The sequence below is a fragment of the Eretmochelys imbricata genome, chromosome 2 (assembly GCF_965152235.1).
Source record: "Eretmochelys imbricata isolate rEreImb1 chromosome 2, rEreImb1.hap1, whole genome shotgun sequence".
NCBI classification, from domain to species: Eukaryota; Metazoa; Chordata; order Testudines; family Cheloniidae; genus Eretmochelys; species Eretmochelys imbricata.
Genome location: NC_135573.1, coordinates 146418037 through 146445400, shown reverse-complemented (window position 1 = coordinate 146445400; position 27364 = coordinate 146418037). Strand labels below are relative to the sequence as shown.

The 27364-nt window shown below is 40.3% G+C and overlaps 1 protein-coding gene across 1 annotated transcript in view; it reads left to right on the top strand.

The window, feature by feature from the left end:
• Positions 1 to 27364, top strand: part of SLC12A7 (solute carrier family 12 member 7) — a 315751-nt gene that overhangs the window by 159938 nt on the left and 128449 nt on the right. The window contains exons 4-5 of the mRNA XM_077809176.1: positions 16950 to 17096; positions 18791 to 18845. Coding sequence (XP_077665302.1) covers positions 16950 to 17096; positions 18791 to 18845 — 202 coding nt within the window. The remainder of the gene's footprint in view (positions 1 to 16949; positions 17097 to 18790; positions 18846 to 27364) is intronic.

Sequence of the window (27364 nt, the reverse complement as noted above, 5' to 3'; positions counted from 1 at the left end):
GCTGTGCTGCTTTAGCACTTGAAGTGTAGAAGTACCCTAAGAGCATGTCTAGATTGCAGCTGGGAGGGTCCTTCCCAGAATGTATAGACAGACATGCACTACCTCTGCTTGAGCTAGCCAGCTAAAAATAGCATTGTGGCCATGACAGCTTGAGCTAGCCACCTGAGTATGTACCCAGGGGTCAGGCAGGTTTGTATTCAGGTGGCCAGACTGAGCTACCACCCATTCTGCCTCTGCCATGTTGCTATTTTTAGTATGCTAACTTGAGCAGAACTAGTGTGTGTCTATTTACCTGTGCTGGGAAGCACGCTCCCAGCTGCTGTGTAGACATAGCTTAAAAGACAAACTGACTAAAGGTAGGGGAAAGGGGCACAATGCACAAAGTGGTTAAGCTGGTGATAGAAAACATCTTAATAAATTATTAGGGCTGTCAATTAATCGCAGTTAACTCATGCAATTAACTCAAAAAAATTAATTGCGATTAATCGCACTTAAAACAATAGAATGCCAATTGAAATTTATTAAATATTTATGGATAAATTTTCAATATTGATTTCAGTTACAACACAGAATACAAAGTGCACTACGCTCACTTTATATTATTATTTTTTTATTATAAATATATGCACTGTAAAAATGATAAAAGAAATAGTATTTTTCAATTCACTTCATACAAGTACTGAAGTGCAATCTCTTTATTGTGAAAGTGTAACTTACAAATGCAGATTTTTTTTTGGGTTACATAACTTCACTTAGAAACAAAACAGTGTAAAACTTTAAAGAATACAAGTCCACTCAGTCCTACTTCTTATTCTGCCAATCAATAAAACAAACAAGTTTGTTTACATTGACAGTAGATACTGCTGCCTGCTTCTTATTTACAGTGTCACTTGACAGTGAGAACAGGTGTTTGCATGGTACTTTTTTAGCTGGCACTGCAAGGTATTTACATGCCAGATATGCCAAATATTTGTATGCCCCTTCATGCTTCAGCTACCATTCCAGACGACATGCTTCCATGCTGATGACTCTCATTAAAAAAATAATGCGTCAATTTTCTGAATATATTTCATGTTATAGCAGTCTTGGATGATGACCCAGCACATGTTCATTTTAAGAACACCTTCACTGCAGATTTGACAAAACGCAAACCACAAAAAAAAAGAGAAAAGAACCTTCTTCTGGTGGCATCTGACTTAGATGATGAAAATGAGCATGTGTCGGTCCGCACTGCTTTGGATCATTATCAAGCATAAGCCATCATCAGCATGGAAGCATGTCCTCTGGAATGGTGGTTGAAGCATGAAGGGACATACGAATCATTAGCGCATCTGGCACGTAAATATCTTGCAATGCCAGCTACAACAGTGCCATGCGAATGCCTGTTCTCACTTTCAGGTGACATTGTAAACAAGAAGCAGGCAGCAGGGTCTCCTGCAAATTGTAACCAATTTTGTTTGTCTGCGTGATTGGCTGACCAAGAAGTAGGACTGAGTGGACTTGTGGGCTCTAAAGTTTTACATTGTTTTATTTTCGAATGCAGTTTTTTTGTTTACATAATTCTACATTTGTAAGTTCAACTTTCATGATAAAGAGATTGCACTACAGTACTTGTATGAGGTGAATTGAAAAATATTTTTTTGTTTTTTTACCGTGCAAATATTTGTAATAAAAAATAAATGTAAAGTGAGCACTGTACACTTTGTATTCTGTATTGTAATTGAAAGCAATACTGAAAATGTAGAAAAACATCCAAATATATGTAATAAATTTTAATTGGTATTCTATTGTTATATATTGTTTCTAAGGCCTCTAAGAAGAGGGCCGTCTCCCCTACACTGTCCAAATCAAGTGAAACTCAGTGCCCCAACACAGATACGTTAGGAGTTCACAGGGAACATGGGTCCAAACCTTTGGTACCAAGGGCCAAGACTCCCCTAAACAGACAGCCACAGAAGGGGCAGCACTGGCAAGAGAGAAGAGGGAGCAATCACTGTTACCACAGTGCAGCAGCAAAAAGGATTCAGCAGTTCTGATGTCCACTGCCCAACCTAAATCAGTGCTATCCGCTCCACCAAGAGGTAGCAGATCCTCCCACTCACCTTCTGCTAGATCAGGGTTCACTATCCTGGATGACCTGGCTATTTATTCTGACTCAGAGTTGCTGATATTTGTGGAACTGGTCATCTCCAGGGAGATACCCACACTGCTGGTGCTCCATTCACCAATACCGTCAACCAGCCGAGGGAGTTATTTCAAGGCATACTCTGTCTCCGCCAGTGCCAATTCCTCCAGTGAACTAGAGACTAAGACAGTGCTCCCGCTGCCCACTCTGAGCCACAACATTAGCCCAGATAGGGATTCCTGACTCTCCTGGGCACCCTCACATTCCTGAAAGACAATCTGCAGGGCTTGAGATCACTGGCATCTTCCCCCTTGGGCATCAACCTCTTACCCTGGTGGGATTCCTGGTATTCCTACAGCAGACATCTTGACTCACAGGTATCTCGGGGAGGTACACACACAAAGATCACCATAAAGCGAAGATCTTCAGCCCCCTCATTATGAGGAGGAGAATCAACCTGAACAGACAAACCACTCAGTTCCTCTGTGGCACTTTCTTCCTCATTCCCTGATGAGGCAGTGACATTGGCTTCTCTATTGCCACCCGATGACTACAAGCAGTTTCAGGACTGCTTGCTAGGATTGCAGAGTTGCTACAGATTCCCCTGGAGGGAATCCAGGACTCTACTTATGAGCTGCTTGACATCCTTCAAATTGCAGGCCCTAACAAATAGATACTTTACATTAATGAAGCGATAATGGAGCCAGCCAATAGGATACGGCATATCCCAGCCACTTGTGCCCCCACCCTGAAGGGGGTTGAGAGAAAGTACTTTGCACCATATAACAGGACAGAATATCTATTTTCTCATCCTGCTCCGAACTCCCAGGTGGTTCAGGTGGTTACCAAACTCAACAGGCTACACCATCTCAAGTCTACTCCTTCTGATAAGGATGCTAAAAGACAGGACTTGTTCAGGTGGAAGAACTTCTCTGCCAGTCTTCAGTTCCACATTGCCTGTTATCATGCTTTATTTTCTACATAAGATGTTATTAATTATGACAAACTATCTGAGTTCAGCAACAAACTTCTGCAGAAGTTCAGGCCACAATTTCAGGACATCATCGGTTAGGGTAAACTAATAGCCAGGTTGACACTCCATGCCTTGTTAGACATTGCTGTGACACTTTGCCCTGCTCACAGAACAATGGCCTTACTCTGGCTTCCATCATCCCACTTACTCCATGCAGGGTGACCCCAACAATTTTTCTGGTCCTGAATCTGCCCAAAACCATCTCCCCTGCAGTGTCCAGTCCCTCTTAGTGGACACTCACAGAGGTAACACCAAATTCACTGCCTCAAAAGAGCCAGTACACACAACAGCTTGTTCTCCTAGCTAGAGTTATGCACTCCTCCTTAATAAACAAAACTAAGATGGTTGTGTAATAAAACAGGAATAAGTTTATTAACAAAGATTTAAGTGATTTCAAGCAAGAACGAAAGAGATATGAAAGGGTTACAAACAAAACAAAACAAAAAAATCCACTTTCTAATGTCTAAAACTTAATTCTAGCATGATACAGCTTTGCCTAACCTAATATCTTACTCACACCAAGTAATCAGCATTCTCCAGCTTGATTAACAAGAGGACCAATCTTTCTTATATACAAAGCACTGACTTCTTCTCTCAGGTGATGGATACCTTAAAGTCTTTCAGCAGTTCCTTACATCTCCCAAATTTGTCTTTGTCTTCAAAGTCAGGAAGCCATTCTGGGGGCTCAACTATGTGTGTCCACCAGGTAGCCAATGCCACGTTAACTTTGTCATCTCCTGTGGTTTATGGTGTAAATGATCTTCCTGTACTCTCCATTGCAAACGAATAGCCCATTTTACCAGTCCCTGGTCATACCTGGCATGGTTTGCAATTGAGCCAAAGAGGTGTTTGCATTTCTTCTTTGTTGGGATACAAACTGTTTTGTCTCCTTTGTCTGTTTATGCTCTCCAAAACATAGTATCAGACAGTATCCATAATTTCACATGCAGTGTTGTTACATATATTTCACAATGACATTAATGACCAGTGTGGTATTAGTTTTCAAGTAATGTATTACAAATCACCTTTTAAATAAATGTGAAAACTGTGTGAGAGGTGTATTGAGCTGGTCAGACCAGGTGATATTTACTGTTACATACCAGGTGTATGTATACCATCTGGTGCTGGGGTGCTCTTATGGTCACAGATCATAATTCTGCTTCCTGCTCCATGGCAACTTCAGTTGTCATGAAACAGGCCTCATGGCTGCCATCTTGCCAGGTCCCCAAGGCGGTTCAAGTTATTGTGGAGGATTTTCCCTTTGAGGGCAACCTTTCTACAGTCAGAGAGGGTCTGAGCCTCCCAGGAAGCATTAGAAACTGCAACATAGCCACCCTGCCATCATCTTCCTCTCAGTCTTATCTGCTGCTAGGAGATCATTTGATGGGACCTTGGGAATTACCCACAGTGGAATACAGATAGGCACCATTAGTGTTGGCTTGGCCTAGTCAAGGAACACTTGTAAAGCCCTCATAAGCTGGTCTCCCATCTCCGAATGTATTGTGATAGCAAGACTTTCACATAGACATGGCAACATCACTATCATTGGTGCTTGTGCACCTGCTATTCTTGCCAACAAGGAGGACAAGGAACAATATGCATGAGTCATGTATAATGTAATCAGAATAGTAGCCACACACAACATTATCATTGTGTTACCCAATGCCAATGCCATGCTGGGACCAGATGCTAGATCAGCTTGGCGAGAAAGTGTTGGGGATTTCTTTGTGGATGTGACCATAAACAATAATGGTGAGTGACTGCTCAAGCTTTGTGCTGAAACTGGACTCCATGTTTCTAACACGGATTTCCAATGGAAAAACATACATACATGGATTTGGTATTAGAATGATGGAGAAACCGGCAAAGAGCTAGACCATGGTCTTATATCTAGTCAGTGGAGAAGCTGTGTACACTATTGTTGGGTGCTGAAGTTGGCAATACTGACCACAGGTTGCTTGCGGACATGGGGAAACTGAAGTTGAAGGCAACTGAAATCAAGACTTCCATTAGTCATTTAGTCACAGTACAAAACCAGGCTGAAATCTGCAAACCATTTGATGTTCTAGCCCTTGCAGATGAAAATTTTGAACACAAGGAAATCAATAATTTGTGGGACTGTTTCCAGTCTTCTATTATGGACACTCTCAACAGAGTGCTGGGGAAAATGTGCCCAAGCCCCAGACATCAATGGATCCATCAACAGACCCTGGACGTCATAGATAAATGACATATGGCTCACTTAAACAGGAACAACCAAGACTACTGATGCCTCAATGCCTTGTGTAACACAGTTTTAAAGCAGGACTAGGAGATGTTTAGGCAAATAATGCTTGATTGATGGAAGCTGTATTGGCAAAAAATGACTATGATGCTATCTATAAAGAATTGTGCACCTTAAAAGTTGGTCCACAGAACACCACCTTTCTTATCGGCAATGGATGCAGTAATATAGTCCACACGTAGGAAGAATGTGTGAATAGATGGCAGAACACTTTCAGGAGCTTCTTAACCACCCCATAAAATCTCCCCAGCTCCAGCAGGATGTGAAGAGTGGAGTAACCACCCCATATGTAATGTAGAGGATATCACTGTTGAGGAGGTTAGAAGCACATCCTGTAAGCTCAAGTTCTGCTGGCGTTTATTGTATAGCTACTGAGCTAACCAAGCATGTTGGAGATTCCATCTTGGAGTGGCAGACCCATGTTATCAAAAAAATACGGATTAAGGAGAAACTACCTGCCTACTGGTCCTGTGGAATTATTCTTTCTTTTTGGAAATGGAAAGGTGATGTTCTGATGTATTCCAATCACCATGGCATCATGGCATGGTGATTGGAATACATCAGAACGTCACCAATCGTGGCATTTAATTGGTATACAAATTGTTCACAGTGGTTCTTCCTGAGCATGTTAAACCCAACATAAGCAATCTATGGCCTCTACAGTAAGCCAGATTTGTGCCCATCTGATCAACTGCAGAGCAGAATTTTACCATTAGATAAATTATTGAAAAAGCTTAAAGAGTTTCTGCGCAGGAAGGATGAGGTGTATATAGCCTTTAATTGATTTAAAATCTGCCTTTGACTCTGTTGATCATAGCTCCCTTTGGCTCGGCCTGGAAGCTGCTGTGCCTGGCAAGCTCCTCAGCCTCTAATAGAAATGCATTGCCAAAGTGAGAGCTGTTTCTGGTTAGATACTAGGATGTTCAACTGGTTTGAATACAACTGTGGCATCCATCAAGGAAACATGGCTACCCCATATCTTTTCAACACTGTAATTGACCATGCAGTGCATGATTTCTATATAATAGACCTTGAAAATGGGGATGACAGGGCTGCGTTTGCATCCTCATGAACTAATCTCATCAGTGCACTGAATATATTTATGGAAGAAGGAAATAGGCTTGTGTGACAGTCTGTATCCCTATGTTCACCCTTTTTACAAAACTATAATGGATTTTGTATAAAGTATGCCTTGGGGGGGTATCATTTGAAAACTCATAATGTGCTGATCATTATTGTCCTGGTAAAATATGTGTGGCCATATTGTATGAAAAGTTATAAGATTCTACTGTACAACTTTACTGAGACATGCTCCAAGTTCAGAAAAGCAGGCATAAACCAATTCATCAGAGACAAAAGACAACCTGGCGCTTCAGTCAGGTGTCAACAAAATCAAATGGACTATCACTTGGTTAAGCGGCCATTCTTTGGGAGGAAAAAGGGTGTGAGCAAAAAATTTCCAGGCTGGCAAAAAAACTCCCCAGATTACCTCTCCTCCCTTTCTCTCTGCTCATGGCAACAACAACACCCGCAGAACAAGATGGTAACACTGAATTTGGAGAAGGGTCCCGACTGAAACATGTGGTGAGAGAGACTTTTGCTTTATGTTCACTTAGCTTGTTACATTAGGTATTAGTATGCGTTTTACCTTTTATTTCTTTGTATCCAATTCTGACTTTTATGCCTCATTACTTGTAATCACTTAAAATCCATCTTTCTGTAGTTAATAAACTGGTTTTATTATTTTATCTAAACCAGTGTGTGTTTGGATTGAAGTGTTTGGGAAATGGGCGTATCATTTTCTATTAATGAAATGACAGACTTTATATGAGCTTGTATTGTCCTGGAGGGTGCTGGGCAGTACAAGATGCACATTACTGGGGGAAAGTCCGTGATTGGGAGTTTGCTGTTGTTGCCCGGCTGTATAATTCATGGGTGGCTGGCTATTGCATTCATACCGTATAGCTGGGAGTGATTTACATGCTGGTGGCTGTGTGTGAGCAGGCAAGTGGTGTAAAAGGCACCTCAGGATGGAGAATTATGGGGACACAGCTGTCCATCAGTCCAGATTGTATCCTGGGTAATGTCACAGTTTGGTCTTTAAATCAGATGGAAGAAGACCAAACTGATGAAAGCAGCTGATGAACCTCTACCCGTGCCCATCGTAATTGATGGAGAAGAAGTTTGATTCATTGACTCGTTTGAGTATCTTGGTTCCATTGTCACCACGGAGGGAGGTTGCCTTGCTGACATGAAACATCAAATCAGAAAAGCTCTGAGTGTTATGCGCACTCTTTGGAAGCCTCTGTGGTGTCAACTAAGATGCATATCTATCAAGCAGCAGTGACTTCTGTCCTTTTGTATGGCTCTGAAATCTGGGCCACAACAGAGACACAAATGCACCAGTTGGATACTTTTAATATGAAACAGCAGTGATATCTTGAAGGCATATGGTGGTTTCATCATGTTACAAACAAGGATGTGAGGCATTGAACCAACCAGTTTCCATTGTCTTCCCAAGTGACTTAGTGCTGGCTCAGGTGGCTGGGACATCTGCTCTGTATGCTAGAGTTCATACCAGCCTGCCAGCTTTATGCATTCAATCCAACAAAAGCTGGATGGAAAAGACCTTGTGGACAGCACATGTTGGAGTGATGTCATGTATTCTGATTTGGCCCACCTCAGCCTTAATATAGAGCAAGCCGCAATACTGGCAGGAGACTGGGCTCTCTGGAAACAGATGATCCAAAGTGTGCGCTCTACACTCTATGAGCGGAGAATGAGTGATTGACCATCACTCGAAGAAAGAAAGGTTACTTAACTTACAGTAATTGGATAGAGTTTAGGTACCATAAGACCATGTAGTCTGACCTGTATAATGGAGGCTATTTAATTTCACCCAGTGACCCCCTGTATTGAGCTCAATAACTTGTGTTTCATTAAAGACTATCTTCCAAAAAGGCTTGATCTGACAACTTCAAGAGATGGAGGATCTATCGCTTGTCCTTAGTAATTTGTTCCAATGGTTAATCATCCTCACTATTAAATATTTGTGCCTTGTTACTAATCTGAATTTGTCTGACTTCAGCTTCCAGTTCTTGGTTCTTGTTAAGCCTTTATAATGTTAGATTAAAAAACTGTTTAATACTTGGTATTTTCTCCCCATGAAGGTACTTATACACTGTAATCAAGTTGCCTCTCAATCTTCATTTTTATAAACTAAACAGATTAAACTGGAAGTCTCTCATTGTCAGGCATTTTATTTCAAGCCCTGGAATCATTTTTGCAGCTCATTTCTGAACCCTCTCCCATTTTTCAACATCCTTTTTGAAATGTGGACACTAGAACTGTACACAGTATTGGTCTCACCAGTACAATATATAGAGGTAAGAGTACCTCCCTACACCTATTCAATATTCCCCAGTTTCTACATCTAAGAAGCCCATTAGTCCTTTTTGCCACAGCATTGCACTAGGAGCTTACGATCAGCTCATTGTCCACCATGCCCCCTCAAATCCTTTTCATAGTCACTGCTTCCCAGGATAGAGTCCCCCATCTGGTAGGTGTGTCGTGAATTCTTTGTTCCTAGATATTTAACTAGATGTTCCTAGATGTTTAATGGGGTCAGCTCATCAAGTGATCCAGATTGCTCTGTTTAACTAACCTGTCCTCATAACTGCTTACCACTCTGCCAATGTATGCTCTTGGTATTATTTAATACTTTCTTTATTAGAATGTCATGCTGTACTAAAACAAATGTCTTACAAATGTCTGAGTATATTACACCCATGCAGTTGTCTTTATCAATCAAACTTGAAATATCATCAAAGAATGAAATGAGGTTATTTGACAAGATCTTATTTGACAAGATCTATTTTCCGTAAAACAGTATTGACTGGCGTTAATTATATTCCAATACTTTAATTCTTTATCAGCTTTTCCATTATCTTGCCCAGGACTGATACCAGTCTAACTGGCCTGTAACTACCTAGCTCATCCCACTTGACACCTTTGAATATTGGCACAACATTAACCCTATTCCAGTTTTATGGAATGTCTCTGGTATTCCATGGTTTGTTAAAAATTAAGATCTTCTCAGCCAACTCTTTTAGGACTTGTGTGTGCAATTTATGTGGGCCTACTGATTTTAAAATGCTTATCCCTAGTAGATGCTGTTTAACATCCTTCTTAGTTACTAATAGACTAGAAAAAACTTCATCATCCTCATTTGATATGAGTAAAACATCCTGCTTCTTTCCAAATACAGAATAAAAATATTTATTGAACACTTCTGCCTTTTCTGCATCATTAACAGATTTACTTTCTCCATCTAGTAATGAACTTATACCATTCCTATGATTTATTTTGTTCCCAATATATTTTAAAAAAATCCACCTATTGTTCTTAATCTTACTAGCTATGGATTTTTCTCTTGTGTCTTTAGCTTCCCATATCAATTTTCTGCATTATATAACCTCTTATTTATATCAATTTCTATCTTTTCTCATCTGTAATATATTGCTTTTTAATTTCTAATTTCTGTCTTCTGTGACAGACCCAAGACTGGTTGGGTGCAGGAGTCTGGTAGAAGGAAAACACATTGGAAACTGGATGAATAGTTTTCTGTTTCCTGAGCGACCAGGGCAGGGGCCAGAGCAGTCAGGAAGGTGCTAGAAGCAATTAAGTCAGGCAGACTCCATAAGACACGTGGAACCAATAGAAGCAATCAAGGGAAACAGGCTAATCAGATCACCTGAAGCCCATTTAGAACCAGCTGGGACTAGTTTAAAAGGAAGCCCCTTCAGAGAGGCCAGCTGGTAGGAGCTGGGAGAAAGCTGGTGTGTTGTGGGAAGACTAGAAGTAAGAAGGTGCGCAGTAAAAGAGCCGGGAGAACAAGCATGGTCAGGTACCAAGGAGGGTGCTAGGCGGGGCCGTTTGGGGAAGTAGCCCAGGGAAGGGCTATAGCTCCGGTAGTATAGGAAAACTACTTGTTGCCACTGTCAATTAGGGTCCCTGGGCTGGAACCTGGAGAAGAGGGTGGGTCTGCGTCTCCCACCCCACATTTCTACACAAATGCTCCCTGAGTAGGAAGACAGGGACAAAGAGGGTTCTTACACCAAACCCGTTGACTGGCCGACGATGAAGGTGGCTCAGTAAGCTGTAACCCTTGCCTCTGAGAGGGGAGAGAGGCTACACTGAGGGTCACAAAAAACCTCTGAGGCAAATCCTAACCACCTAGAAGCGCAGGACCCCCCGAGGCAAAGCCGATGCCCTGCCACACTTCACAGACACATTCAGCCAGAAAAATTGTCCTTTTTTCTTGATTGTAGAATTGTGGATTTTCACAATCGACTAAACTTATTTTAAAGAGCTTCAACTTCTAATTTTTATTCCTAATTTCCCCCAAACCATTTTGCTCATAGTTTTCCTCAGCTTTGGGAAATAATCCCTTTTGAAGGAATGGTTAATTAATTCATCTTTATCCATCATCGTGAGGTCCAAAACAGAGCAACCTCAGGTTGGGTCCAATACCTTTTGTGTTAGAAAATGATCATCTATAATTTTTAGAAACTTTAATGATCATTTACAACTAGCAGCATGGAACTCCAGCATATGTCTTCCAAATTGAAGTCCCCCACAACAGCACAGGTTTTATTCCATCCAGTGCAAACAGCTGTTTAAGGAGTAACTCATCCTGTTGTATGGTTTGATTTGGTGTTCTGTAACAGAGTGGCGCTCCATCTTTCCAGACTACTGTACCCCTTGCAGGAGTCTGATTTGTCTTGAGTACTGCTAAGTTTCACGTCTCTTAAAAACTATTTGCTTACAAAATCAGCCATAAAAATACACAAATGTCACAGCACACTATTACTGAAAAATTGCTTCCTTTTTCGTTTTTACTATAAAATTATAAATTAAATCAATTGGAATATAAATATTGGCCTGCCCTGGTCGCTCAGGAAACAGAAAACTACTCATCCAGTTTCCAGTGTGTTTTCCTTCTACCAGACTCCTGCACCCGACCAGTCTGGGTCTGTCACAGAAGATAGAAATTAGAAATTAAAAAGCAATATATTACAGATGGGAAAAGATAGAAATTGATATAAATAAGAGGTTATATAATGCAGAAAACTTAATTTCAGTGTATAATATATAGAGCAGTATAAACAAGTCATTGCCTCTATGAAATTTTAGTTTTACTGACTTCGCTAGTGCTTTTTGTGTAGTCTATTGTAAAACCAGGCAAATATCTAGATGAGTTGATGTACCCCCTGGAAGACCTCTGCGTACCCCCAGGAGTACACATGCCCCTGGTTGAGAACCACTGCTGCAACAGGTTCCCCAGCAGTACTTCTGCCTTAGCTTTGTTAGTTAGCGCATTGACCCATAGTGATTCAATATCTTGTGGATCTGAGTTATTAATAAGTCTAAATCAAGTAATGGTATATTTGAAGTAGGGTGCCACCTCCCCACTCACCTCTTTTACCTACTATCCTTGCTGAATAGGTGATAACCAGTGATTTTAACATTCTAATCATGCATATCATCCTACCAGTTTTCAGTAGTGTCACTTACATCAAGTTTCTTCTAATCAATCAGAATTTCCAGTTCATCTTGCTTGTTACCCAGATTCCTAGAATTGGTATAAAAACAAGCCCTCCCCCCCCCCAAGAAAAGCAGGGAGGTGAAGGGACAAAATTAGAAAGGCCAAGGCACAAAATGAGATCAAACTAGCTAGAGACAAAAGGGTAACAAGAAAACATTCTACAAATACATTGGAAGCAAGAGGAAGACAGGGTAGGCCCGTTACTCAAGGGGCTGGGGAGAGGAGAGGGTATGGAGAAGGGAGAGGGGGAAGGACAATAACCAAAAATGTGGAAATGGCAGGGATGCTTAATGACTTCTTTGTTTCGGTTTTCACTAAGAAGGTTGGTGGTGATTGGATGTCTAACATAGTGAATACAAATGAAAATGAGGTAGGATCCAGAATAGGGAAAGAACAAGTTAAAAATTACTTAGACAAATTAGATGTCTTCAAGTCGCCAGGGCCTGATGAAATACATCCTAGAATACTTAAAGTGCTGACTGAGGAGATATCTGAGCCATTAGTGATTATCTTCTAAAAGTCATAGAAGATGGAGGAAATTCCAGAAGACTGGAAAAGGGCAAATATAGTGCCAATCTATAAAAAGGGAAATAAGGAAAACCCAGGGAATTATAGACTAGTCAGTTTAACTTCAGTACGTGGAAAGATAATGGAGCAAATAATTAAGCAATCAATTTGCAAACCCTTAGAAGACTATAAGGTGATAAGTAACAGTCAGCATGGGTTTATCAAGAACAAACTGTCAAACCAACCTAATATCTTTCTTTGATAGAGTAACAAGCCTTGTGGATGGGGGGAAGTGGTAGATGTGATATATCTTGAATTTAGTAAGGCTTTTTATACTGTCTTGCATGACTTTCTCCTAAACAAACTAGGGAAATACAACCTAGATGGAGCTACTTTAAGGTGGGTGCATAACTGGTTGGAAAACTGTTCCCAGAGAATAGTTATCAGTGGTTCACATTCAAGCTGGAAGGGCACATCAAATGGGGTTCCACAGAGATCAGTTCTGGGTCCAGTTCCATTCAGTATTTTCATCAATGAATTAGATAATGGCATAGATAGTACACTTAAAATTTGCAAACAATACCGAGCTGGAAGGGGTTGCAATTGCTTTGGAGGATAGAATTAAAATTCAAAATGATCTGGACAAACTGGATAAATGGTCTTCAATAAATGCAAAGTACCCCACTTAGGAAGGAACAGTCAGTTGCACATGTACAAAATGGGAAATGACTGCCTGGGACTGTGGAAAGGGATCTGGGGGTCATAGCGGATCACAAGCTAAATATGAGTCAACAGTGTAACACTGTTGCAAAAAAAGCAAACATCATTCTGGGATGTATTAGCAGGAGTGTTGTAAACAAGACATGAGAAGTAATTCTTCAACTCTACTCTGTGCTGATTAGTCCTCAGCTGGAGTATTGTGTCCACTTCTGGGCACCACCTTTCAGGAAAGATGTGGACAAATTGGAAAGTGTCCAGAGAAGAGCAGCAAAAATGATTAAATGTCTAGAAAACATGACCTATGAGGGAAGATTGAAAAAAATGAGTTTGTTTATTCTGGAGAAGAGAAGACTGAGAGGGGACATGATAATAATTTTCAAGTACATAAAAGGTTGTTATAAGGAGGAGGGAGAAAAAATGTTCTCTTTAACCTCTGAGGATAGGACAAAAAGACAAGAGCTTAAAATGGAACAAGGGCAATTTAGGTTTTACATTGAGAAAAACTTCCTAACTGTCAGAGTAGTTAAGCACTGGAATAGGTTGCCTAAGGAGATTGAGGAATCTCTGTCACTGGAGATTTTTAAGAGCAGGTTAGACAAACACCTGTCAGCGATAGTCTAGATAATATTTAGTCCTGCCTGAGTGCAGGGGATTGGACTAAATGCCCTCTCAAGTCTTATGGTTCTATGATTGTATAATGTATGCACACAAAAATTATCCATTTTAGCCTTATAATTTCTTTCTTACATTTCATCTTCCATACTTTATACTAATTTCTATTAGCTTCCTTTGGATTGTACTTCTATTTTCTGACTTATACCTATGCAAACTTACTTAGGCACCCTTCTGTGTATATATTATGATACAGTCTTTAATTACATGACCATATACTGCTTTCTCCACAGACCCTGCCTCTTTCAGTGTACAGAATTGATGGAGCACTGGGAATGAATTTGGGTTGTGTAGGTGAATGAGGGTGTTGTCTGTAGTACTCCTACTTCATTTGCTGAAGTTGAAAGGTGTGTATGGTGAATAAGGCAGGGGACTGCAGGTAGAGAAAGGATGGTCTTATGGTTAAGGGAAGTGAATGTCATACTTCAGCATTGAATTCTATCTCTGCATCTGCTACAGAACTGTGTGATGCTTGTCATTTTTCTCTGATGACGGTAATGATTGTTGTATGAGTTTAAATGTTTTTCTCATTGCGATGTATTTAGATAACCTGGGGAAAACAGATTCTTTTAAAAGTCTGCACTGTACATAACTATTGTTTACATAATCCTAGTTTGTTTTTATAATTTTCTTGAGCTTTCATGAGCTTGGAGTACAGTGGAAGTGGCACATGAAAGGTCAATGGAGAGTTGGAGGAAGTGGAGGGGTGGGAGAGAAAATTAAGGAGAGTTAGGCTTTGTCTACATTCAGAATTTATGCATTAATATAACAACATTGATTTAATTAGACTAGTGTGAACAACTAATATAGACAGGCTACACCAGTTCTAGGTCAGGTTTATACCAGTGTACTTTAATTTGGTTACCCTGGTATTAGCCACACCATTTCATAATGCAGCCCATCAACACTGGGTTTGTACCAGTGTAATTAAATTGATGTAGTTATACTGGTAAACAAATTCCTTAATAAGAAAAGGAGTACTAGTGGCACCTTAGAGACCAATCAATTTATTTGAGCATAAGCTTCACGAAAGCTCCATGCTCAAATAAATTGGTTAGTCTCTAAGGTGCCACTAGAACTCCTTTTCTTTTTGCGAATACAGACTAACACGGCTGCTACTCTGAAAAAAATTCCTTAATGTAGACAAGACTTTAGGCTCTTTATATTGCCTTGAGGAACATTTGTTAACTGATTAGAAGCATCATTACACAAAGGCTATGTCTACACTAACACTTTTGTTGGTATAACTTATGTCGCTCAGGGATGTGAAACCACCCCCCCACCACCACCAACATAGCTAGCACCGCTCATAGTTTAATTATGTCAGTGGGAGAACTCTCTCCCATTGGCATAGCGTGGCTACACGAGCGATCTTATAGTGGCACAGCTGCATTGGTGCAGCTATGCCGCTGTAAGCTCGCTAGTGCAGACATGGTGAAAGAGAGGGGTCCATTTATGTATTCTAAGCTGTGGCGAGTGGCAGCAATGTAAATCATGTCTATACAAGGCTGTAGGTTACATAAAAGAGGAATAAAACAAGGTCTTCATACATATGTTGATAAACCAACTACACATTATATTTCTTGAATTTTTAAAAAAATGCATGGGATTACTTTAAAAATCATATGATTTATGACTTTTTAACTTTTTGGGTTGTAAACATGGGGGGTCTAATTATATTTTTTTACCCCTTCCTTCTTTATTGTTATATGTGATCTCTCTTCTCTCTTGTTCTCAGTTGTCTTGGCTCTCTTGCTACACTCCGTTCTATGGTGTGTTTTGGGTCAAAGTGAAAGTAATTAGAATTCTAAGATTTTGACAGAGACTCATTATATTTCCTTGGATTTTATTTGATAGATGTTATTTAAAAAGATAAAATATCTGTGTTTAAAGTAGAAATAAAGGCTCACTGACTTGTTCATATCAAGTGAAATTATTTCTTTATTCCATGTTTGACAATCTAATCTACCAGACCAAACACAAAAATAGGCTGCCTAATTGAGAAGTCAAACTGAGCTGATATACAGTGATATGAAGTACCAGCACTTTACAGTGGTGTCATCATTTTCTATGGAATTTAAGCTTTCATTTAATTAAAAAAACCCAGAAAAACAAAAAATAACAAATACCCAGTTGTTTTAGACCTTATAGAAGTGAAGAAAACTTTCCAAGTATAAACCATTAGAGTGGTCTCTCATTGTGCCTACAGAACAAAGGTACAGTCAACAAGTCTGAATGACTGGAGTTACATATTGACAATGGTTTAATTTTTTTTAAAAATGGAAGATTTAAACCTCAGTGGGATGTGTTAGGTGCTCAGTACTTTTGAAAATCAGATGTCTTATTTAGAAGCCTAAATATGTACTTAAGAGACTAACCTTAGGCTTGTGGTTTTGAAAAACCTGGCCAGTGTAAACGTCAGGGTTAACTGCTTCACAGCTGAGCACTTCTACAGAAAAGTAGACAGAGGTTGGGATTCAGAGTGGGGCCTGAATAGAGAACTGTCATTTATATTTTTAACATCTGGCTTGATTTTGAATTTTGATCCCTGAGCATCAAAAATGAAATAAAGGAAATATTAACAAATGTGCCATATTGAATCAGATCTGTGGTCCAGCATCCTGTCTCAAACAGAGGCCAACACCAGATGCTTCAGAGGAAGCTGCGAGAAACCTCATGGCAGGCAGATGTAGGATGATCTGTCTCACCTTAAGGTCTCCTCCTAATTCTTAACAGAGACTATCTTAGTGCATAAAAGGTATTCTATTTCTTTTTAAATGCTGTGTTTTATCTATAAAACTAGAATCTTTTTTTAAATGCTGTAATGTTATCTATAAAACTAGAAATACTGAGGTCTTCACTCAGTTTTTGCTCACTCCTTACTAAAAAAAAGACTTTTTGTTACAAGTCATTGTGAATTTGCTGGATGAGGTGTTAAGATACCTGGTCTTTTGTTTGGGAAGAAATATTCTAGGTGGAATTTATATTTTGTTTGTTTCAGGCTCCACGTATGGGCACTTTTATTGGTGTGTACCTTCCCTGCTTGCAAAATATATTGGGAGTCATTCTTTTCCTACGTTTGACGTGGATTGTTGGAACATCTGGAGTTCTTGAATCTTTCATCATTGTGTTCATGTGCTGTGCTTGTGTAAGTTAATATTTAATTGTCTTATACATTTAAAGTTAAATCCTATTCTATGCTACTGCCAGACCAACTCCCCTGTCCCCCTGCTTGCACAAGCAGCAGGCAGAACCCTTTTATAGAGTTCAAAGAGCAGTACAGGTGGGAGTTAAGGTGGGCTAAAATACTAGCTTGCCTTTTATGTCTTTTAGCGTGTTCATTTATGCATAGACTTTAAGTAGTGTGTATGTTGAAATTCAGTTGCAATGGGCACCCTACACTGCACAGGTGCAGCAAAGTGAGCCCTCCCGCACTATTTCTGCCTTGATTGATAGGACACACTGCTGTCTCTTTGTTTATTAGAGCTGGTCAGAAATTTTCTGACAAAATGGTTTTATTGTCAGAAACTGCAATTCACTGAAACAAATGTTTATGAAAAGGTATCAGGTTAAGCAAAACTTCCATTGGGAAATGTTTCTTAGATTCCCAGGATGGATTTTCTGATCAAAAAGACAGAAACAGAGAGATGGACTCCAGAATAGCCAATAATTCAATGGTGAGGCCACTCTCCTGGGAAGATGATGATCCAGGTTCGAGTCCTTATTCTGCCTGATTCAGAGCAGGGACTTGAACTTACAACTTCCACATCCCATATGAGTCTCATAACCACAAAGCTATGGGTTTTTCTGAAGTTGGTGTCTCTGAATCTCTCCTATTAGAACTGTTCCACTTTGTATAACTAATTAAATATTCATTGGACCAGAGAGAGAGAGAGAGAGAGAGAGAGACTGGCTTTATATATGGGTGATTATGGCACTCACATGGGACATGGGAGACAAAGGGACTAGAACATGTCCTAACCTTAGGCTGGGCTAGTATCTCTTGATTTTTTGAAAAACTGGTTTTTGGGGATTTTTGGAAAGGTCTTAGTTTTGTCCCAATGCAAAATGGAAAAAGTATTTTGAAATTTAAAAAACTTTCATAGAACAGGGAAACCATTTCTTGCCCAGCTGCACTACTTATCCTCATTGAATTGATCAAAACAAGATTCAGTCTTAAGTTTGTAAAATACTAATGTTAGCGCCATTTACTCAGTAATTAAAATTGTATTTCATGGTTCTCATTAAATCAGTCCTTAGTATTTGTTCTTCTCTTGATTTATCCTCCTGCTTTGTGTTTATTTAAATTTGGGTAAGAAGGAATTACTTTTCAAAATTTCACATCAAACTCTGAAACTTAATTATTAGCCGTACTGTGATTTACTTGTAGCTCAAGTTCATAAATGTAATTGTTTTGGAATATGGAGCTAGAAGTAAGATACACAATGGTAATGATGGTAAAGATACACAATGGTCATTTGTTACTATTTAATGAGAACAATATTTTCTTTGGGTTGTTTTCTGGTGAATATTGAAAGTCCTCAAGGTTTCCCCTTCTTTCCAGTTATATATTCAAAGGCTCTGCTTTGAGCTGACCCATACTTCTAGATGTATTAAACAGTTGTTCAGTCTAAGACTCAATGCTCAACTGACTTTGGAATCAATTAGCTTAGTTAGGAAAAAAAAGGCATATAACTTGAGTCCCTGTCAACACAAAGACATAAAGATATTTTCCAATTTCCAGCTTATTCCCACTAGACCATTGGGCTTGTCCATCATTTATAGTTTTTAAAGAACTTTATTATCTTAAATTAAACATTCTTAATAATGGTCTTTCCACAGACTATGCTGACTGCAATTTCAATGAGCGCAATAGCAACAAATGGCGTAGTTCCAGGTATTTACAATTTTTAACCTGAATCTTAAACCTAAAGTAATTATAAATGCACTTTAAAGGATTTATATGCAATACATATATTATTAAAGCTGTACATTTAAAGACCTAAAGTGATGGAGAATCCACCATATCCCTTGATAAATTATTCCAATGGTTAATTGCCCTCGTGGTTTAAAAATTAACGCCTTATTTCTAGTCCACAATTGTCTAGCTTCAGCTTCAAACCACTGGAACTTGTTTTTCCTTTTTCTGCTAGATTAAGAGCAGTCTGAAATAAGAAATCTCTTCCTCATGTAGACCATGAGCAAGTCACTTCTGAGACTTCACTTGGATAAACTAAATAAATTGAGAAGCTCTGTCTCTCACTTTAAGGCAGGTTTTCCAAGTCTGAAATCTTTATTATAGTTCTTTTCTGAATCCTTTCCAATTTTCAATTTCTTTTTTGAATTGAGAACACCATAACCATTGGAACAACTTACCTACTGATGTGTCAGATTCTCCATTACTGGAAATCTTTAAATCAAGATTGGTCATTTTTTAAAAGATATGCTCTAGCTCAGCCAGAAGTTATGGACTTGATACAGGAATTACTGGGTGAAATTGTGTGACCTGTATTATGCAGGCAGTCAGACTTGATTATCATAATAGTCTTTCTTTTCTTAAAATGTAAGAATCTGTGCAATAAAACTAGTCTGTAACATACACAGGGTACTGCTATACATGACATAACATTTCAGTAGAAAAAATAAATGGAATCCTTTTACACAAAGTGACCCTACTTCCTGCTTTTTCACATGATATCCCCTATTATCCTAGGAACTTCTTTCAGGACTCCTGAAATGTCATAGAATCATAGAATATCAGGGTTGGAAGGGACCTCAGGAGGTCATCTAGTCCAACCCCCTGCTCAAAGCAGGACCAATCCACAACTAAATTATCCTAGCCAGGGCTTTGTCAAGCCTGACCTTAAAAACCTCAAAAGAAGGAGATTCCACCACCTCCCTAGGTAACGCATTCCAGTGCTTCACCACCCTCCTAGTGAAAAAGTTTTTCCTAATATCCAACCTAAACCTCCCCCACTGCAACTTGAGACCATTACTTCTTGTTCTGTCATCTGCTACCACTGGGAACAGTCTAGATCCATCCTCTTTGGAATCCCCTTTCAGGTAGTTGAAAGCGGCTATCAACCCCCTCCCCCCCCCATAAATCATGTGTTCCAGTCCCCTAATCATTTTTGTTTCCCTCTGCTGGACATTTTCCAATTTTTCCACATCCTTCTTGTAGTGTGGGGCCCGAAACTGGACACAGTACTCCAGCTGAGACCTTACCAATGTCGAATAGAGGGGAATGATCACGTCCCTCGATCTGCTGGCAATGCCCCTACTTATACAGCCCAAAATGTCATTGGCCTTCTTGGCAACAAGGGCACACTGTTCACTCATATCCAGCTTCTCATTCACTGTAACCCCTAGATCCTTTTCTGCAGAATTGCTGCCTAGCTATTCGGTCCGTAGTCTTTAGTGGTGCATGGGATTCTTCCGTCCTAAGTGCAGGACTCTGCACTTGTCCTTGTTGAACCTCATCAGATTTCTTTTAGCCCAATCCTCTAATTTGTCTAGGGCCCTCTGTATCCTATCCCTACCCTCCAGCGTATCTACCACTCCTCCCAGTTTAGGGTCATCAGCAAACTTGCTGAGGATGCAGTCCATGCCATCCTCCAGATCATTAATGAAAATATTGAACAAAACCGGCCCCAGGACCGACCCTTGGAGCGCTCCGCTTGATGTCGGCTGCCAACTAGACATGGAGCCATTGATCACTACCCATTGAGCCCGAGGATCTAGCCAGCTTTCTCTCCACCTTATAGTCCATTCATCCAGCCCATACTTCTTTAACTTGCTGGCAAGAATACTATCGGAGACCGTGTCAAAAGCTTTGCTAAAGTCAAGGAATAACACATCCACTGCTTTCCCCTCATCCACAGAGCCAGTTATCTCATCATAGAAGGCAAGTAGATTAGTCAGGCATGACTTGCCCTTGGTGAATCCATGCTGACTGTTCCTGATCACTTTCCTCTCCTCTAAGTGCTTCAAAATTGATTCCTTGAGGACCTGCTCCATGATTTTTCCAGGGACTGAGGTGAGGCTGACCGGCCTGTAGTTCCCAGGATCCTCCTTCTTCCCTTTTTTAAGGATGGGTCTGTCCCACTTTTTCATTTAATCAAAATGTTTTGTTTCTTAATGTTTCTTGAAGATCTATTGCTATACCAAGTAGAATTTGGTCTGTGTTACATGAAACAAACAGCCCAACTGAATGAGCATTTAGTTGGATGAACAGTGTTTGGAGTGAAGAGAAAAATGTAGACTTTATCAAAGCTGTTCCTTTGCTCAAAGGGAAGGTTCTTAACACTATCAGTGTTCAATGATTAACTCAGAACACAAAGTTATTGGAAAAAATTCTCCACTTTGAGAAATAAGCATGTGTCACTGTTGAGTCAGAAGCTGGGAAGTAGCAACATCAGCACATCTTTGTAAAAAGTGTATATTGGGCATTTTATATGACCCAGGACACTAAAAAAAGTCTCTATGAGGGGGGATGATGATGACAAGGGGAACATGTTTTCCCTTCTCCTTTCTCGCACCACAATTATTTTTTCCTACCTTGTAATGTCCCCTTTTATTTCTGTCTGCCCAATATTTGAGGAGATATAAATGAAAAGGCATCTCCCTCTGGTAAATGGTAAAGAAATAAGAAATGATAGTATGGTAATATGGACAAAACAAAATTTTGGGCCAAAATTACTTTGGGGAAGGACAGCAAAAGAGGATCCAGTGGGATGGTGTTAGGGGTCTTACTGTAGACTCCCCGGGTCAGAAGCATGAAGGGACATATGAATCTTTAGCGCATCTGGCATGTAAATATCTTGCAATCCTGGCTACAACAGTGCCATCCGAATGCCTGTTCTCACTTTCAGGTGACATTGTAAAGGAGTGGGAGGCATGATTTCCTGTAAGTGTAAACAAACTTGTCTGAGTGATTATAGACTATAGGGGAGGGATAGCTCAGTGGTTTGAGCATTGGCCTGTTAAACCCAGGGTTGTGAGTTCAATCCTTGAGGGGGCCATTTAGGGCTCTGGGGCAAAAATTGGGGATTGGTCCTACTTTGAGCAGGGGGTTGGACTAAATGACCTCCTGAGGTCCCTTCCGACCCTGATATTCTATGATTGGCTGAACAAGAAGTAGGACTGAGTGGACTTGTAGGCTCTAAACTTTTACATTGTTTTAGTTTTGAATGCAGTTATTTTTTGTACATAATTCTACATTTGTAAGTTCAACTTTCATGATAAAGAGATGGCAGTACACTACATTACTTGTCTTAGGTGAATTGAAAAATACTATTTCTTTTGTTTCTTTTTTAAGTGCAAATATATGTAATCAAAAATAAATATAAAGTGAGCACTGTACATGTTGTATTCTTTGTTGCAATTGAAATAAATATATTTGAAAGTGTAGAAAACATCCAAAAATATTTAAATAAATGGTATTCTGTTTGTGATGGGTTGGATCACAGAAAACTCCTTGGGACTGCCAACTGATGTGATAAGGCTAGTTCTGGCCCTGCTTTCCCTGCCAGCTTGGGACCTCAGCACCCTAACACAGACCCAGGTCTGAATAACATCCCACAAACTGCAGGCTTAACTGAAAACAGTTTAAGAAGTGTTCTTGTCTCCAACACTCAGATGCCCAAGTCCCAATGGGATCCAAACCCCAAATAAATCCGTTTTACCCTGAATAGAGCTTGTACAGGGTAAACTCATAAATTGTTCACCATCTATAACACTGATAGAGAAATATGCACAGCTGGTGCCCCCCATTAATTAATAAGTAAAAAGTGATTTTATTAAATACAAAAAGTAGGATTTAAGTGGTTCCAAGTAATAACCCACAGAACAAATTTCAGAGTAACAGCCGTGTTAGTCTGTCTTCGCAAAAAGAAAAGGAGTACTTGTGGCACCTTAGAGACTGACCAATTTATTTGAGCATGAGCTTTCGTGAGCTACAGCTCACTTCATCGGATGCATACCGTGGAAACTGCAGAAGACATTATATACACACAGAGACCATGAAACAATATCTCCTCCCACCCCACTGTCCTGCTGGTAATAGCTTATCTAAAGTGATCATAAAGTTGGGCCATTTCCAGCACAAATCCAGGTTTTCTCACCCTCCCCCCCCCCCCCAAACTCACTCTCCTGCTGGTAATAGCCTATCCAAAGTGACCATTCTCTTCACAATGTGTATGATAATCAAGGTGGGCCATTTCCTGCACAAATCCAGGTTCTCTCACTCCCTCACCCCCCTCCAAAAACCACACACACAAACTCACTCTGCTGCTGGTAATAGCTTATCCAAAGTGACCACTCTCCCTACAATGTACATGATAATCAAGGTGGGCCATTTCCAGCACAAATCCAGGTTTTCTCCCCCCTCCACCCCCATACACACACAAACTCACTCTCCTGCTGGTAATAGCTTATCTAAAGTGATCATCAAGTTGGGCCATTTCCAGCACAAATCCAAGTTTTCTCACCCTCCACCCCCCCCTCCCCACACACACAAACTCACTCTCCTGCTGGTAATAGAACAAAGTGAATTACCCAGCAAAATAAAATAAAACATGCAAGTCTATGCCCAATACAGTAAGAAAGTTATTACAGATGAAATCTCACCCTCAGAGATGTTCCAGTAAGCTTCTTTTACAGACTAGACTCCTTCTAGTCTGGGTCGAGCAATCACTTACACACTTATGGTTACTGTCCTTTGTTCCAGTTTCTTTCAGGTATCCTTTGGGGGTGGAGAGGCTATCTCTTGATCCAGCTGAAGACAAAATGGAAGGATCTCCCAGGGGTTTAAATAGACTTTCTCTTGTGGGTGGACACCCCTTCTTCCCCCTGAGTAGAATCCCAACTACAAGATGGAGTTTTGGAGTCACATGGGCAAGTCACATGCCCATGAATGACTTAGAACTTACAGGTAGCAGCCATTGTTCACATACTATCTTGAACGTCCTCAGGTAGACTTCTTATGTGGATTGGAGCCTTCCAAGATCCATTGTCCATTAAGTGTTTCTTGACTGGGCACTTAACTTGCAAATTCCTTTCTAAAGAAGCTGCCCAAATGCCTTACTAAGGCTAATTAAAATCAAACAAGTACACAGCCAATATTCATAACTTTGAATACAAAAATGATACATGCATACAAATAGGATGAATATATTCAGTAGATCATAACCTTTGCAGAGATATGTTACATGGCATATGTAGCATAAAACACATCCCAGTTATGTCATATTTACATTCATAAGCATATTTCCATAAAGCATTATGGGGTGCAACGTCACACTGTTATTGTTTGACAGCGCGATTAATTTTTTTAATCATTTGACAGCCCTAAATTTTAGACTTGGTTTTGGTAAATAGTGAGAAAATAGTGAGAAAATAGTGAGAAGAGCTGGTTTTAGGAAATAACCTTGGATCGAGGTTCATGAGCTGATTTAGTTTAAATTAAATGTAAGGATAATCAAAACAGGTCATCATCTATGGTTTTTTATTTTAAAAGGGAAATTAAAGGAATTAGTTGAAGTTAATTGGACTGAAGAGCTCAAGGACCTAAATGTGGAGGAGGCTTAGAATTTCTTTAAATCAAGTATACAAAACTATCTGAAATTTACGTTGCAAGGAAGGGGGGGGCGGGGGAGGGGGAATTTTAGGGAAAGGTTCCAGATCCAACTGGGTGAATAACTACATCAAAAAGGTTAATGAAAGTAGAGAGTCTCTAGGGAATGGAAACAGGGATTGGAAAAGCAATATCTTGCAGGTTAGAAAATGAAGGAACAAAGTAAGAATTGCTAAAAAGTAGAGCTAACTTTTGCCAAGAGAATTAAAATAAATAGGTTTTTTAAATTATATAAATAAAAAAAGACTCGGAAAGGATGAAGTTGGACTGCTATGCAGTGTGGTGGGGAACAGATTAAAGATAATCTAGATATGGCCCAAAACCGAAATGAACACTAAATGTGGTGTGCTCGCTGCTTGACTGAAATATAACGTGTGCTTTGTTTGTTTGTTTGTGGGACCGAGTACTGACCGTGTGTGTGCTGAGCCTAGCAGCCTGCTAGGCAAGGCTGAGAGCTTCTTAACGAGGCTGTAATCCCTAGGCCTTTTAGTACCCATCAAAACTTAACTAGGGAATGAGGCTACTCAGGGCTACTCAGGGAGACCAGAGCTTAAGCCCTCTCATAAGCAGCCAGAGGAGCTAGGGAACAGGAGCAGCTAACAGGGGAGTTTTGCGAGGGTGTTAACAGGGGCAGTGTGAGGGGGGCTAGAACTCAATATTCTTTAAACTTAAAAGCCAAAAATACCCCCTTGATATAAACAAAACAACAACAACTGCAGGGAAATGCGGGCAGAAGTCCAGCAATAGAGTGGGGGCTACCCAGTTTATTGCACCCAATGCAGCATGTATGATTACCTGTCCTATGGGCAGGTGGCGTATGTGTGCATTTGGTGCAAGGAGCTCCTAGCCCTTAGAGATCTTGTACGGGCTTTGGAGACCAGAGTGGCTGAACTGGAGGAGCTGAGGGAGACAGAGAGGTACATAGATGAGACTTTCTGGGACACAGTAGAACTGTCCCACCCCCAGTCTGACAGCCTCTGTGCTGTTGAGGAGGATGAAAGTCCCAGGGAAGGAGAGCATCTAACTGGAGCACAGAGAAACAATCCCATAGTTGGGACCCTCCTTCCAGATGATGTTGTGGTATCCTCTCACACTGAGGATACCTCTCCAGGGGAGGGAACTCCAGCTATTAGAAAGAAGCAGGTATTAGTAATGGGCCCTGCTTTGAGCAGGGGGTTGGACTAGATGACCTCCTGAGGTCCCTTCCAACCCTGATATTCTATGATTCTATAGGAGATTTGATCATTAGAAACATAGATAGCCAGGTTTGCAATGACCAGGAGAACCGCACGGTGACTTGTCTGCCTGGTGCAAAGGTTGCGGATCTCTTGAGATATCTAGATAGACTTATGTGTAGTGCTGGGGAGAAGCTGGTGGTCATGGTACATGTAGATACCAATGACATAGGGAAGGATAGGTGAGAGGTCTTGGAGGCCAAATTTAGGCTGCTAGGTAAGAGATTTAAGTCCAGGACCTCCATGGTAGCATTCTCTGAGATGCTCCCAGTTCCACATGCAGGGCCAGTTAGACAGGCAGAACTGCAGAGTCTCAATGCGTGGATGAGATGATGGTGTAGGGAGGAGGGGGTTAGATTTATTAGGAACTGGGGAAACTTTTGGGATAGGGGGAGCCTATACAGGAAGGAGGGCTCCAGCTAAACCAAAATGGAACCAGATTGCTGGCACTTAACATTAAAGAAGCCATAGAGCAGTTTTTAAACTAAGGGCTGGGGGAAAACCGACAGGTGCTGAGAAGTATATGGTTGGACATTCCTTAGGGGAGGATCTATTAATGGAGAATCTCTTAATGGAGGATCTATTAATGGAGAATGGGGGGAGGGATAGCTCAGTGGTTTGAGCATTGGCCTGCTTAAACCCAGGGTTGTGAGTTCAATCCTTAAGAGGGTCATTTAGGGATCTGGGGCAAAAATTGGAGATTGTCCTGCTTTGAGCAGTGAGTTGGACTAGATGACCTCCTGAGGTCCCTTCTAACCCTCAGATGTCCTAGTGAGGGAAAGAGGATGGAAAATGATAAAATACAGGCAGGGTCTGATCAGAAACAGTCAAATAAAAAATATCCCATTTAATTACATCATGTAATGGCAGACAGCCAAAAGGAGACAATTTTTATAGTGCTTATATACGAATGCTAGAAGTCTAAATAATAAAATGGGTGAAGTAGAGTACCTTGTATTAAATGAGGATATTGATATAATAGGCATCACAGAAACTTGGTGGAATGAGGCTCCTCAATGGGATACAGTAATACCAGGGTACAAAACGTATTGGAAGGACAGAACAGTCATGTTGGTGGGGGAGTGGCATTATATGTGAAAGAAAGCATAGAAGCAAATGAAGTAAAAATTGTAAATGAATCAAACTGTACCATAGAATCTCTATAGATAGAAATTCCATACTCTAATAATAAGATTATTATTATATAATAATATATAATTATTATAAGGCGGTAAGGATATATTACTGACCACCTGACCAGGATGGTGAAAGTGACTGTGAAATGCTCAGGGGGATTAGAGAGGCTATTAAAATAAAAAACTCAATAATAATAATAATGGGGGATTTCAATTATCCGCATAATGACTGGGTACATGTCACCTCAGGACGGGATGCAGAGATAAAGTTTCTTGACACCTTAAATGACTGCTTCTTGGAGCAGCTGGTCCTGGAACCCACAAGAAAAGAGGCAATTCTTGATTTAGTTCTAAGTGGAGCACAGGATCTGATCCAAGAGGTGAATATAGCTGGATCGCTTGGTAATAGTGA